The sequence below is a fragment of the Protopterus annectens genome, chromosome 9.part0 (assembly GCF_019279795.1).
Source record: "Protopterus annectens isolate FY-2018-M chromosome 9.part0, PAN1.0, whole genome shotgun sequence".
NCBI lineage: Eukaryota > Metazoa > Chordata > Ceratodontiformes > Protopteridae > Protopterus > Protopterus annectens.
Genome location: NC_056743.1, coordinates 784090174 through 784104402, shown reverse-complemented (window position 1 = coordinate 784104402; position 14229 = coordinate 784090174). Strand labels below are relative to the sequence as shown.

The 14229-nt window shown below is 43.5% G+C and overlaps 1 protein-coding gene across 4 annotated transcripts in view; it reads left to right on the top strand.

Annotated features, from left to right (window-relative positions):
- CPT1C (carnitine palmitoyltransferase 1C) overlaps window positions 1-14229 on the top strand; it is a 1701035-nt gene that overhangs the window by 586025 nt on the left and 1100781 nt on the right. For all 4 annotated transcript variants that reach the window (XM_044083414.1, XM_044083412.1, XM_044083411.1 and 1 more), the window contains exon 8: window positions 11393-11500. In XM_044083414.1, the coding sequence (XP_043939349.1) occupies window positions 11393-11500 (108 nt within the window). The remainder of the gene's footprint in view (window positions 1-11392; window positions 11501-14229) is intronic.

Below are 14229 nucleotides of genomic sequence, written 5' to 3'. Positions count from 1 at the left end.
GTCAGAAAAAGTTAATAATTGTATTTCTTGTGGGAAGCAAATACCTCATAAGGACTTCCACTCTTACTGTATTCCATGCCTGGGCCCTGATCATGATATCACTAGTTGTCGGTTTTGTGCTAGATTCAACAAACGCACTATAAAGAGACGTTTTGATTTTGCTTTACACTACTTTGGCCGAAGGTTCAATTATACCATGCCGTCGGATCAGCAGACTACTTTAATACTGGAAAAATGCAGAGACAAAGATAAATACAGGCATCTGAGGTCCAAAACCGACGACAAAACCTCTTGTAGACCAGTCGCTGGTTGACCGGTTCTCAGTGAGGTGCTTTCGCAGCCCCCTGACACCCGCTACCTCAGAGCCACAGGCCGCTTCCGACTCCCACGTGGCGACAGCTAGGCCTCTGGAAACTCAAGGTATTGGGCCTACGGAAACTAATCCCTCAGATGGGTCCAGAGCCGCTGAGCAGGCACCGGCTTCTGAGGGTGTTTTTAGACCTTCACAACTTACCATTAAGACAACAGCCAAGACAAAGGTACCATTAAGACAACAGCCAAGACAAAGGTACCATTAAAGGCAAAGAAACAAGTACAGCATTCTCCTGGACAGTCCTCCATGCCTAAGAAACAGATGCTTAAAATGGCCGAAGACCTCATTACTCTAATCAGGGGTTTCCATCCCCCTCCTGAGAAAAGGCCTAGGCAGGATACAGACTATGACTCCTCTGATCAGGTTTCCATTTCCTCTGATTCCTCTTCAAACCAGGGATATTCTTTACCCCCCTATGAGGACTCTGATGCTGAGGAATCTATCCCTTCAGCCTCTCCTCCTGAGGATTACTCTTTTGGGGAGACTTTACATTGGGAAAGTCAAGAATACTCAGAATCCAAGAAAAGGCTCAGGGATTTCCTCTTATTGCCTCAGCACAGGCCCTTAGCTATTGCTCCTGTGCTAGACATTGTGGGTGATGTGTTTTCTGAATATAGCTTATCTCCTGACTCTCTGCCCCCTGCTCCAGCAAAGCCAGATAGGTATTATAGAGTTCCTGACTCTCACAAGTTTCTTTACAAACACCCTTCTGCTGACCCAGAAATTATTTCCCAGGGTCCAAAAGGGGTTAAGGCTTCCATTGCAAAAAATTCAGTACCCTTTGACAGAGATTCCAGAGCTTTGGATAGATGGGGAAGAAAGTATACACGTCTGCAACTTTAGCAGTGAGAGCTTTAAATTGCCAGTTTCACATGCTTAAGTACCAACAATATTTAATGGCTCTAATAGAAAATGCTTGCTAGCTCAGAAGCTCCTGATTGTAAAGAAATGCAGGATTTATTCCATGCAGTTGAACAGATGGGAAAACATACTCTGCAATGTGGTTTTGATTCTTTTGAGGCCTCTTGTAGAGCCGCAGTTACAGGTTCTATTATTCAAAGTCATGTTTTGTTAAAAGAACAGAGCTTACCTGATCATGTTAAGGCAAAGTTATTGGATGCTCCTTTACAACATGATACCTTGTTTGGTGTTAAGGCAGAAGAGGTGTTAAAGAAAATGGAGGATAAAGCTAAATCTATGCAAACAGTCAAGGATTTCTTACAGGTACAGCCACCTCGGTTTAGCAGAAATTGGCCAACAAAAAATTGTTCTTTTCCAGTGTCAGACAGGACACAGAGAGGCAGATACAGATGCCCAAGAGGCAGATCTCAACCCCAAGGCTCAAATAGACAACGACAGTGGGGCACCTCAACCCTAAAAGGAGGTGAGGACAAGTCTCAACCTTACAGGAAACAGTCACAATGACTTTCCTTTGTGTACGCCAAGCACTTTTTTCCCAAAACTGGCGAGCAGTCACTCAAGACAAATGGGTCCTGAATATTGTGTCTCAAGTTTACAGATTCCACTTCCATACTTAACCAAAACTAAAAGGAATGCCAGACCTGCCACAAAATCAAAGGGCAGAGGCACAAAAACAAATGTCAGCCCTCATGGACATGAGAGCTATACAAAAAGTACCACAACAGGAACAAGGACAAGGATTTTACTCAAGACTCTTCCTGGTCCCCAGAAAGGACAAAGCCTGGAGGCCTATACTGGACCTTTCAATTCTGAATACTTACCTGGATATTCCAAAATTCAAAATGTTGACATTACAGCAACTTCTACCTATGCTGGGCAAGAAGGCTTGGCTTGTTACTCTGGACCTCATAGAGGCATTACCTGCATGTCCCTATCGGACACAATTGCAGAAGATACCTCAGATTCAAAGCTGGTACAATGCACTACCAATTCTCTGCACTGCCCTTTGGCTTATCTACTGCGCCCAGGGTCTTCACAGAATGTCTGGCACCAGTAATTGCATTTTGCAGACAAAAAGAAATTCAAATATATCCATACCTGGATGACTGCGTCATTCAAGCAGAGACAAAGGACATTCTTCTACAGCATCTGGCATTTGTGAAAAAGTTGCTAACTTCTCTAGGGTACACAGTAAACGAAAATAAGTCAAAACTAGTGCTCTCACAACAGATTACATTCCTGGGTGCCAGCTTAAATGCAACGGCCCAGATGGCTTACCTCACGCCAGACAAACAAGTGCAGCTAACTCAATACTTTCAACTACTGGCAAAAACGTCCCATCTCCCTGCAAGAAAAATTCTGCAGGTCCTGGGATTCATGGCATTCTGCATTCTACTAATACCATATGCTAAACTGCATATGAGGAAATTACAATGGTACCTAAAAAGTGTTTGGACTTAACATTCTCACAGTCTAGAAGCAGTAATTCCAATAATTCCCTGCCTACAACAGGAGTTTCGATGGTGGGCATAGGCATGTCACCTAAACAAGGGTCAGCCTTTTACCCAACCCACAGCCAGGCAAACTCTAACAACAGATGCTTCGGATTACGCCTGGGGAGCACACATGGCAGGGAAATGCATTCAGGGCAAGTGGACTACAGACCAGATGCATCTTCACATCAATCAAAAAGAGATGTTGGCTGTTCAAAATGCCCTAACAGCTTTCAAGGACCTTCTACATCCAGGACAACTATTACTAAAGACAGACAACACCACAGTAATGTGGTACATAAACAAACAAGGGGGCACTCATTCCTATCCCCTATGCAGGCAAGCCATGACCTTGTGGAACACAGCTCTAATGTGTCAAGTTCACCTGCAAACACAATTCCTGCCAGGAAAGAAAAATACTCTGGCAGATGACCTAAGCAGAAATATCATGGACCCTCACAAATGGAAATTGAATCCACAAATCTTCAGCATGATAACACAAAAATAGGGATGTCCAGACAGATCTTTTTGCCTCCCCTCTGAATTGCCAACTACAAAAATTCTGCACAAGGACTTATCACAAACGAGCATGGAAAGTGGATGCTCTTCTGTTCAGCTGGAAAAACCTAAAAGTCTATGCCTTCCCACCACTGCCTCTCCTTTCAAAGGTACTTCTAAAAGCCAGAAAAGAAAAACCACAGATGATCCTGATTGCTCCAGATTGGCCACGCCAGCACTGGTACCCTATCTTAAGGAACTTGGCTCAGGGCCCACCATGGATTTTGCCCCAAATTCCACACCTTCTGACTAAACAAAACAATCAGATTCTGCATGGTCAGCTCAACACCCTAAACCTGGCTGCATGGCAGATAGTTTAGTCAAACAGGCAACACCTCTATCTAAAGCTGTTATGGGTGTCATTTGGAGGACAGGAGGCCTAGCACCAGGAAAGCTTACTCAGAAAAATGGACGAGATTCTGCACCTGGAACCAGGCTCACATTGTCAACATTCCTCAGGTTTTTACAATCTTAACTGAGATGCTGGACAGAGGCCTATCCTTTTTTTCAATTAAGAGAGATCCCACACTCTGCCATTTCTGCACATTACAACATGGATCCTCCTTTATTCTCACATCCCTTGCTAAAGCAGTACCTCAGAGGGGCTAAAAACATAAGAACGCCCCGGAGAGCACCAACACCAACTTGGGACCTCAGTTTCGTTTTGGAAAAACTGACCCTACCACCTTTTGAGCCAGCCAATACAGCTGACCTAAAATTTTTATCATGGAAAACAGCTCTGCTCCTGGCAGTAACTTCAGCATGAAGAGTCTCTGAGCTACAGGCATTAATGGCAGTAGAACCTTTTATAATTTTTCATTAGGACATGGTATCTTTAAGGATAAACCCTACCTTCATGCCAAAGGTGGTATCTAGTGTGGCTCTTAACCAAACCATCCATTTGCCTACTTTTTATCCAAACCCCCAAAATAAAGGGGAGAAACTTCTGCATTCTTTGGATGTACACAGGCAGCTACGATTCTACTTGGACAAACAAAAGCAAGTCTTCAGCATGATAAAGAAATGGGGGAGCCCAGAGATAGACCTATTTGCCTCTTCTCAGAATTATCAACTGGACAAATTCTGTACAAGGACTCATCACAGGCAAGCATGGAAAGTGGATGCCCTATCCTTCAGTTGGAAAAACCTATCAGTTTACGCCTTTCCTCCTCTGCCTCCTCTTCCCAAGGTTCTACTAAAGGTCAGACAAGAAAAACCAAAGATGATACTAATTGCCCTGGACTGGCCCCGCCAATATTGGTACCCAATCCTAAGGAATATGTCTCAATTCCCAGCTTGGTTCTTGCCTCAAATACCTCACTTACTGTCTCAGCAAAACAGTCAGATCCTGCATAATCAGCTACAAACACTGAACCTGGCAGCATGGCTGATCATGTAGTTATTCAAACAACAACTCTCAGTAAATCTGTGATGGATGTCATTTTGGAAGCCAGAAGGCCTAGTACTAGAAAATCTTATGCTGATAAATGGAAAAGATTCTATGCTTGGAACCAAGCACAAGGAACTGACACAGCAGAGTCAAATATTCCTCAGATTTTACAATACTTGACTGAGATGCTTGACAAAGGTCTATCTTTTTCATCAATAAAAATCCATGCCTCTACCATCGTGGCTCATTACAACACAGAGCCATCAATCTTTTCACATCCTTTGCTAAAGCAGTATCTTAGAGGAGCCAGAAATTTAAGGCCTTCCAGAAGATCACCAATTCCTGCATGAGACCTCAATTATGTGTTGGAAAAGCTCACCCTGCCTCCATTTGAACCAGCTGCTACTGCAGATCTAAAGTTCTTATCATGGAAAACAGCTTTGCTACTTCAGCAAGAAGGGTTTCAGAGCTACAGGCCCTCATGGCTGTTGAGCCTTTTATCATTTTTTACCCAGACAGGGCTTCCCTCATGACCAATCCTTCCTTTATGCCTAAGGTGGTTTCCAGTGTGGCTCTTAACCAAACTATTCATCTGCCAACTTTTTATCCAAACCCGCAGAACAAGGGGGAGCGGATTCTGCATTCCTTGGACGTACACAGACAACTAAGATTCTGCTTGAGCAGGACTAAAGCTCTAAGAAAAACTGAGCAGCTACTAGTGGCATTTGCTGCAGGATCCGAGGGAAAGACTATTTCAAAGTGGATAAGCCACTGCATTCGTTTCTGCTATTTACACCATGGTAAACCTGTGCCCATGGGCATTAGGTCTCATTCCACCAGGGCTGCAGCTGCATCAGCAGCTTTTCTCAGAGGGGTACCAACCAAAGACATTCTAGAGGCTGCTACTTGGAGTTCTGTTCACACTTTTACAAAGCATTATCATTTGCCTCTCTATTGTAAGTCAAGGGCAGGCTTTGCCACTGCAGTTCTACAGGGCCTTATAGCCGCCCCTAATGCAGTTTAGCTCCAGCCTCCCATCCATAGCTTTGGGATTCTACCCAAATGTAATGACTACAACAGTGAAACACAAAGAACAAAGTACAGTTGTGTACACTTACAATAAATGTAGATGTTCGAGTGTATTCACTTTTGCAGTCCAGGTTACCAGCTCGCCATCCCCCTTTTTTCTGGAGTTTTCTCTTTCCTTCACTATTTTCTACAGCCTTTGTGGTGTATTTGCTTGTAGATAAAGGTAAAGTTTATAGTGTTGCATGTATATATAGTTTATATATATATATATATATATATATATATATATATATATATATATTTTTTTTTTTCTACCCATTTGGGGGGCAGCTGACATCTGGGGCAAGAAAAACTAAAGAAAATGGCGTCGGCTGCATGTTTTTATACCCCTGACAACCTGACGTCATGGAAGGGGAGACCGCCACTGACGCAGGACCCAAGACTTTGGAATTCAGGCCGACTGAGGAATACCTGCCAGCAGATTACCCAAATGTAATGACTGCAACAGTGAATACACCCAAACATCTGCATTTATGGTAAGTGTACACAGCTGTACTTTCCCCTCTCGCTGATCCCCCTGGTGGATCTCATAATATCTCAGTGGTGGAAGGAGCCCAACACAATGGAGCAGATTCCTAAATGCCTTGATAAGGTCCTCAACACCCCTTTTGATAAGCCACACTGGTCAAAGGGGACGCCCTGTCGATGCCATGGTGGTGGTGGCGGCAGCCAACAAGATCGAGCTCGCACAGGAGTCCATCCAGAGAGTCTAGGGCCTTGGACTGTTTTGGGAAGCGGGCCTACATTTCAGCTTTATTCTCTGTACATGGCACATGTTATTAGGCTTCAGTAAGAGGTAGTTAAGGAGGTTGCAGAGTCTACCCCAAGGTTCATGTCGGCGGAGGATAAGAAGGTTTTCTCTTCTTGAATGGCCACCCTCACCTCAATTGCCAATACCTCTATGTGGCTTCTCTTTCAAACTACTGAGGCGCTGCCAGAGCAGGCATTGCTATTAGGCGTTATGCCTGGATCTGACTGTCTACCTTTTCGGAGCCCTTCAAGGCATCATATACAAATGCCACATGCGATGGTTCCACTCTCTTTGGAAAGATGTTACACGGCACACTGGTCCAGAGTGAGGAGGGCAGTAAGACTGCCATAGGAATACACTTCTGAACCCTTCAACAATCCTTCTCCAAGAATCAGTGGGGGTCAAAGATGATGTGATGTCAGAAGTCTCAGGGCTATTCCCAGGACGCTCTGGACTTGCCGTCTCTCAGAGGTAGAGGGGGGATTTGACAGATGCCACCCTCATGGCAGAAGGTGCCCGAGGAACCAAGGGTCTCGGGATTTGTTCTCTGACAGACCCGCGCAGCAGCCTTAAAGGGTTGCCTGGCTGCTCGTCTCTGGAGGCAGTCAGGGGTCGACTATTGCTATACCCAACAGCCTGAGAGTCCATCACAAACTATCAATGGTTGTTGCAAATCATATCCAGAGGATATTTGTTCCCCTTCCTTCGAAGGCCAGTTCTGGCCAAGCAGCTCCTGGACATTCCACCCCCGCAAAAGGAGGCTGCAGCACAGGAAATTTCCAAGCTGCTAGAAAATCCAGCCTGTCCCCCCCCCCCCCCCCCCGACAAGTCTGGATTAGGCATCTATTCCAGGTTCCTTTTAGGGCCAAAGGAAACAGGGGACTTGAGGCCAATTCTGGATCTCTCTACCCTGAGCCTGTTCGTTTCCAAGACGAAATTTCGGATGGTCACACTTCAATCTATCCTGTCCTTCCTGCAAGGAGAACGATTAAATGTGCTCAGTAGACCTACAAGATACGTACTATCACATCAAAATGAACAGACGCTCTCGAAGGTTTCTCTGCTTCCCGCTGGGGATCCGTCATTACCAGTTCAGATCGATACCCTTTGGTCTCACCACAGCCTCCAACGTGTTCACCAAAGTGATGGTGGTGACAGCAGCTCACCTGCGGCTGCAGGGCTTCCATGTCTTCCCATAACTGGATGATTGGCTCTTTTCTGCCCCCTCCAGGCATCGACTCTGCCAAGCCAGGGATTTCCTTATGCAAACTGCCCACCCATTGGACATCACCATAAATCTTAACAAATCCCTGTTAGAACAGGTTCAAATGCTGGACTTCATTGGAGCCCGGTTAGGCACAATTCAGACCAAGGTTTTCCTGACACCAGACAAACTTCAGTCCTTCAAACATCACATCTTGTATATTCAAGTTCCATCTCCTACAGTGGAGTTTGTGTTAAGGGAGCTGAGGTCCATGGTGGCCATGATCACCCTCATTCCCACAGCCTGGTTACACATGAGGGTACTCGAATGGACTTAGTGGTCCATTGGTCTTTTGTAGATCTACCATTGACACATCCTGTTAGTCTGTTGTGAGCCTGCAGAGATTCTCATCTCTTGTGGATTCAGTCCCCAGGCCTTCTTCGTGGTCGCCTGTTTATTCTCTCCTCCCCTTTGACCACAGATGCCTCCCTACTTGGGTTGGGGGGGGGGGGCATTGTTTGGAAAGGACAGTTCAAGCCGCATTGTCTTCCATGGAGACCCAGTGACCCAGTTGCATATCAACGTCCTGGAAATGAGAGGGGTGTTATTGGCATTGCAAACTCTACGTGCCCTTCTTCCCCTGGAGACGATTGCCATCCAGACCGACCATATGTCGGTAGTCTGGTACATCATCAAACGGGGGAACCAGGTCTTACCCCCTTTGCCACTAAGCCATGAGATTGTGGGAGTGGGCTTTCCTCCACCAGCCGTTTTCTGGTAGCAACTCACATTCTGGGGGAGGTCCATCATTCTAGCGGGCAGGCTCAGCAGGTCTATCCTGATGCCTTATGAGTGGTCTCTGAATCCTTCAGTAGTGAAACAGATTTTTCTACAGTGGGGTCAGCCTTGCTGCGATCTCTTCGCCTGTCCTTCCAATGTGAAGTGCAGTGATTTCTTTTCTCTGAACCCCCCTCTGGGGGAGTCCCCCAGAGACGCTGTGGTTCAAGCTTGGGCTCCGATCTGCTGTATGCTTATCCTCCACTCCCCCTAATCCCAAAGCTCATTCAGAAAGCACAACGGGTCATCTTCATTGCCCTCTTCTGGCATCACCCAGTTTGGTTCCCTTCTCTGTGGTCTCATGCAGTGTGTCCGCCCTGGACATTGGATCCAGTCCCAGATCTGATTTCACATCCCTCAGGGATTCCACATCCAGATCTGCCCAGTCTCAAGCTCATCGCTTGGCCCCTCCAGTTCCCATGATAGTTAGTACTCCTGGGCTATCTTCTCTGGTTAAGAAGATTTTGGTAGTGGCTCATAAATCTTCCACAAGAAAGGTTTATTCGAGTAAGTGCAAATGTTTGTCTATTTGGGCATCACAACGTGATTTGGACCTTTTCACTGCCCTGGTCCCTGTTATGTTAGAATTTCTGGCAGGCATTTTTCTACGAGGTGCCAGCTTCTCTACAGTTTTAAAGTTCAACTGGTGGCTATTTCTAATGTCCACATAGGGGGTAATTCAGGTTCTCTAGCCTCTTCTAAGCTCTGCAAAGCCTTTCTGAAGAGTACTTTCCTTCTTAGACCGCTGATCAAGGACTGTATGCCTCCTTGGGTCCTTCATGCCTTGGTTTCTTCCCCCTTTGAACCCACTGTTTCGGTGGATTTGCAGTTCCTGTTTTGGAAGACAGCCCTTCCTGGTTGCTATTACTTCACTAAAAGAGTTTTGGAGATTTAGGCCTTATCGATTAAACCTTTTATAAAGATAGGGTATCTTTGCGCAGTAATCCTTCCTTTCTGCTGAAAGTGGCCTCAGAATCAGTCAGGTTATCAACCTCCCTGTCGTCTTTCCAAACTTTCAGAAGAAGGGTGAGTACAAGTTACACCTGTTGGATGTTCATAGACAAATATGCTTTTACTTACACAGAACTAAGGACTTCACAAGTCCGATCAGCTTTTCTTTTCTTGCTCTAAGCCCTTTTTAGGCAAGCGTGCATCAATGGTTACCATTGCTCGTTGGATTTTCCAGTGTATACTTTTGGCATATTCAACCAAAGGATCATCTCCACCAGGTCAAATTAAGACTCATTCTAATAGGGCTATGTCTACTTCAGTTGCCTTTTGATCCAAAGTTTCCTTGGATGATATTTGCTGTGCGGCTACCTTGGCATCTTCATATGCTTTCATCTCCCATTACAAGTTGGATCTTCTCTCCAGAAGTAGGGCATCCTTTGGCTCTGCCGTGTTACAAAATATCCTTCCATGAGGGCCACCTAGGTGTTTGGTTGCTGGGAACTCTGTCCCACAGGTTGAAGAGAAAACGAAGACAACTTCAGATAAAGAAGTTACATACTCACCAGAACGTTCCATCTGAGTTGTTGCTCTTCATTTGTCTTCAACCTTCCCTGGTCTAGCTAGAAAAGACATGGCCCTTTCATTGGCATAAATGCTCATTTATTGTGGTACTATCTGGGTTGTTGTGCCAAGGGGTAAGGCATTGTGTCAGGTTGGGTTGCCATAGTGGGCAGCAAACTCTATCTAAAGGGAGGAAGGAGACGAGCATTGTGGGTAGGGGAGGAGCTTGGATCCGATGCTGGAGAAATGCGGCTGAGTGTCCGATCTGTGTCCCACAGGTTGAAGACAAATGAAGAGCAACAACTCAGATGGAACGTTATGGTGTGTACATAACTTTTTTAAATCTAATGACTGACCTCATTGTATTAGAAAGGTTTTTAGTGGAAAACAAAATGTTAAGCCTAAATCTCTTTTGTTGAAAATTGAACCCACCCCCAAACGCACACAAGGTAAAGCCCACTGTGGCATCATGGATAATTATAATAAATGCAACCTCTCCCCAAAATCATCCCTATGAAGTAATGCGTGGGCTTACCATGTGCCCTTCCACCAAGAACCAAATGAAAAGATTTGCAGAAACCCTTGTAACTCAGTTGTCTAAGCAGTGCCCACCTGCTTATAAAGGTTTTTCTGCTAAAACAGAAACTGAGTACTGTCTTCCTCATTTATCCGAAGGACAACCTGACTTATTCCAACACTAGACTGTAGGCAGAGTATTCCATTTCCAACAGGGACAGCAGGCGGACTGAATACTGGGACAAGCATCACCCCTGGCCTAGGAAGGAAGCAAACAACACGGGGCAACAGCACTCCCACCTCGAAGCTGCTCCTCATCTCAGAGCTTCTCATCTAGGAAAGGCAAGCGGTTTTATAGTTTTGTTTTATTCCATCCTTGTAAGAAGGATGAGTATGCTACTACTGGCAGTTAGGCGACATCATTTATTCCTTATAATCTAGGGCATTTTACAGATGGCACTTAAAGGTGCTAGAGCTCATTTTTTTTACAAGGATGAAAATTAAGTCAAAAGTGGTAGTATATGGTAGGTTTTGCAGTACACCACTTTTAATATATAACATAGTACAAATGCATAGTAGGAGAGTACTTTGCCTTGTGACATTATCTGTGTGTAAAGCGCAAAGCCTTTGGTTTGTGTCTTTAGTTGTTTGCTGACCTTTTTTCTGTTTGATAGTTTATTACTTTTCATGTGAACAATAGTTTGTTGATCTGCACCATTTAAAAAAATTGTGTACCACTGTATTTTAGGATTTTCTGTATGTAACTCCAACGCCAGTTCAAGCAGCCCGAGCAGCTAATGCTGTGTATGCATTGCTGATGTATAGACGCCTACTCACCCGAGAGGAAATAAGACCGGTAAGTAATTTTGTGTGCGTATACTATTTTTTTCCTTTTGTTTGAAATTTGACATTCAGAGGACACCAGAAGAGTCTTTAGCCATCACTTGATCAGAAGGAAGCATTACAAAGCAGCATTATATTGAAGCCACACCTCAAAGAAAGTAGTCAGCCAAGCCAAGTGAATTTGACTTCACATCTTAACAAGTACTGTTTTAGGTTAGGTGTTACCAGCTGCAGGCAAAATTTTCTCATGATGAGTTCCAACTTGTCATGATTTTGGTTTTCAGGTGGCAGGTGAAACACAGGAGGAATCTGGGCACCAGGGGCAGTATTATAGACACCTACAGATCTGTAGTAATTCTGTTTCATCAGTCTGTTGGCTTATATTGTTACTTCTTGAGACCTAGCATCTATTCATTTCACATCTGTGACAGCCTGTACAATTCTGTAGATTCTTGAGCATAAACTGAAAGCATTATAAACCAAACAAATGTAAATAACCTGAACAATAAATGCTTTCAAAAAGACAATGACAGCAGTGTTGTTCAACAAGTTTTTTTAAAAGGGAAGTAGTTGGTGCATTCAGTCTTTGCATTGGTACATATATTGCAAACACACCAAAAATTATACTATGTCCAAAATTTCAGACGTTTCATGTAATAGAAACTGTACAACCTAGACATGTAGTATCAGCGCACTATTTGTTTTTAGTCAGAGTTGAGCTTTCACACGACAGAATGAAATTCATGAGTGTGATAGATTTATAATATGAAAATTTGTTTCTGTACAATTAAAAAATGTAAGTAACACCAAATATCTCTCGGGCTGTACCATTTAGATATCAGTTAACATTTTTTCTTCAGCATCATCTCACATTTCACTTAATGCAATTGCAACAGCTTGTAACTCATTTGTTTTTGGAAGTACTAATGAACATATGAAAACATTGCAAATCTTTATAATTACTAACAAGCATGTATCAGCATCTCTAGTATAGTGTACTGTATGGGGAAAAGTGACCATGGCAGTGTAAACCTTGGTTCTAGATGATTGTCACTGTTGAAGTGACACTCCAACCCCGTTTGCAAAAATGGGAGAAGGGGTTGAGGATGGATGGATGATTATCTTCTGCCTCCCGGTGTGATATTTGCTACCATGTCCCTCAATAGCATATAGCGAGGGAAAGAAAGGGGAGAAATTGAATACCACTATGGTAATATTGAATAGAGAAAACTATAAAGCAATTAAGACAAGAAGTGTTACTGTTAGAAGACTGTAGAAGAGGGAACAGATTAACAAAAATTCTAAGAAAGATAGATGTGATACAAGCAATGCGCAGTATTAGAACAAACCGGAATCTATCATGAACTATCGCAAATGAACAAAAAATTTCAGCACAGGCAGAAAAACTTAGAAGGTACACCAATAAATATAAAGAAAAAGTACAAAATAAGCAATTTATTGGTGACCCAAAAAAAGTTTTATAGAGAACTGGGAGACGAGGTAAAATGAACTGAAAACCAAAATCATCCCAAGCAGGAACTCGTCATGGGAAAATTTAGCATGGAGCTTGGCAATACCTAACCTAAAACAGTGCCAGTTAAAGATGTGAAATGCAAGTATGAGAATTTAACTAAGAAGTGACCGTGGTTAATACTCCACTGCACTTCATTCTAGATAGTAATTTTATTTTTTATGTCTTGGTTTTTTTATATACTTAAGCCATGTAGTTAAGGAATGCAATCCCAAAAATGTTAGGGTTTCAATCTTTTTTTTATTTCTCCACATCTTTTGGGTTTCTAATACTATGACTGGAATGGACACCATCCTAAGTCAAAGTGCAATTAAAGTTCATGAAATTAGTATTGTTTCAATCTTTGTCAGCCAGAAGTGCTGTTCGCAGCACCCGCAATATGCCCAGTGGACTGCAACTTCCTTCTGCAACAGAGGGCCATCCTCCCTCTGGGCCTGGCCTGGCACCTATGTGGGAATGTTTCCATATTCTGAGGATTCTACACTGTCATTATTCCAGTCCTGGCACCAGTGCACCAACCAGGATTGGGCACTTTTTTTTTATCTTGGGTCTTGTGCATGCCAGCTCTCTCTCTCAATTTTTGACCTACCTCTGTCCATTATATACACTATATAAATGAAGTCTATACATCAGTGCCGCCTTGGTGAAATTTTGTGGAAACAGGGTCCACTTCACGAAGGTACTCACCAAGACCTGAGGATGAATTAAATTTCAGCACTACTATTCTCCTTTGCTTGCTGACTTTTCATCTCTCCATTTGGACCCCATTAGGGTTCCATAAGGAGCCACTGATGTTGAATAAAAGTAAACGAAAAGAAGCTACTCGTGTAGATCAGTTAAAAGACCTTAAGTGGTCAGAACAACATTTCTGAAAATTCGTGAGTCACGGATTAGTTTTAATGATGCATGTAGTACACTTCTGTAATGAAACAGTAAATGAAGGTTTTTTTCTGCATTTGAGTGCATACATGAAAAGTATATAATGTGGTAAAGCAGGGTAGTGCATTTTCTTTTTATACAACCATAGCGAATTGTAAAACGTACTGTGGGCTGTGACACTTGTTTAAAACAGTGCTTCTCAAGTTGAGGCTAGCCATCTTGTGGTGGCCTGGGCCTTTTCAGGAGGTCCATGCAAGTTCGATGATGTTTACTTTAAAAAAAAAAAAAAAAAAAAAAAAAAACTGCTTAGTACTTTTTAAGGGTTCAAGCTT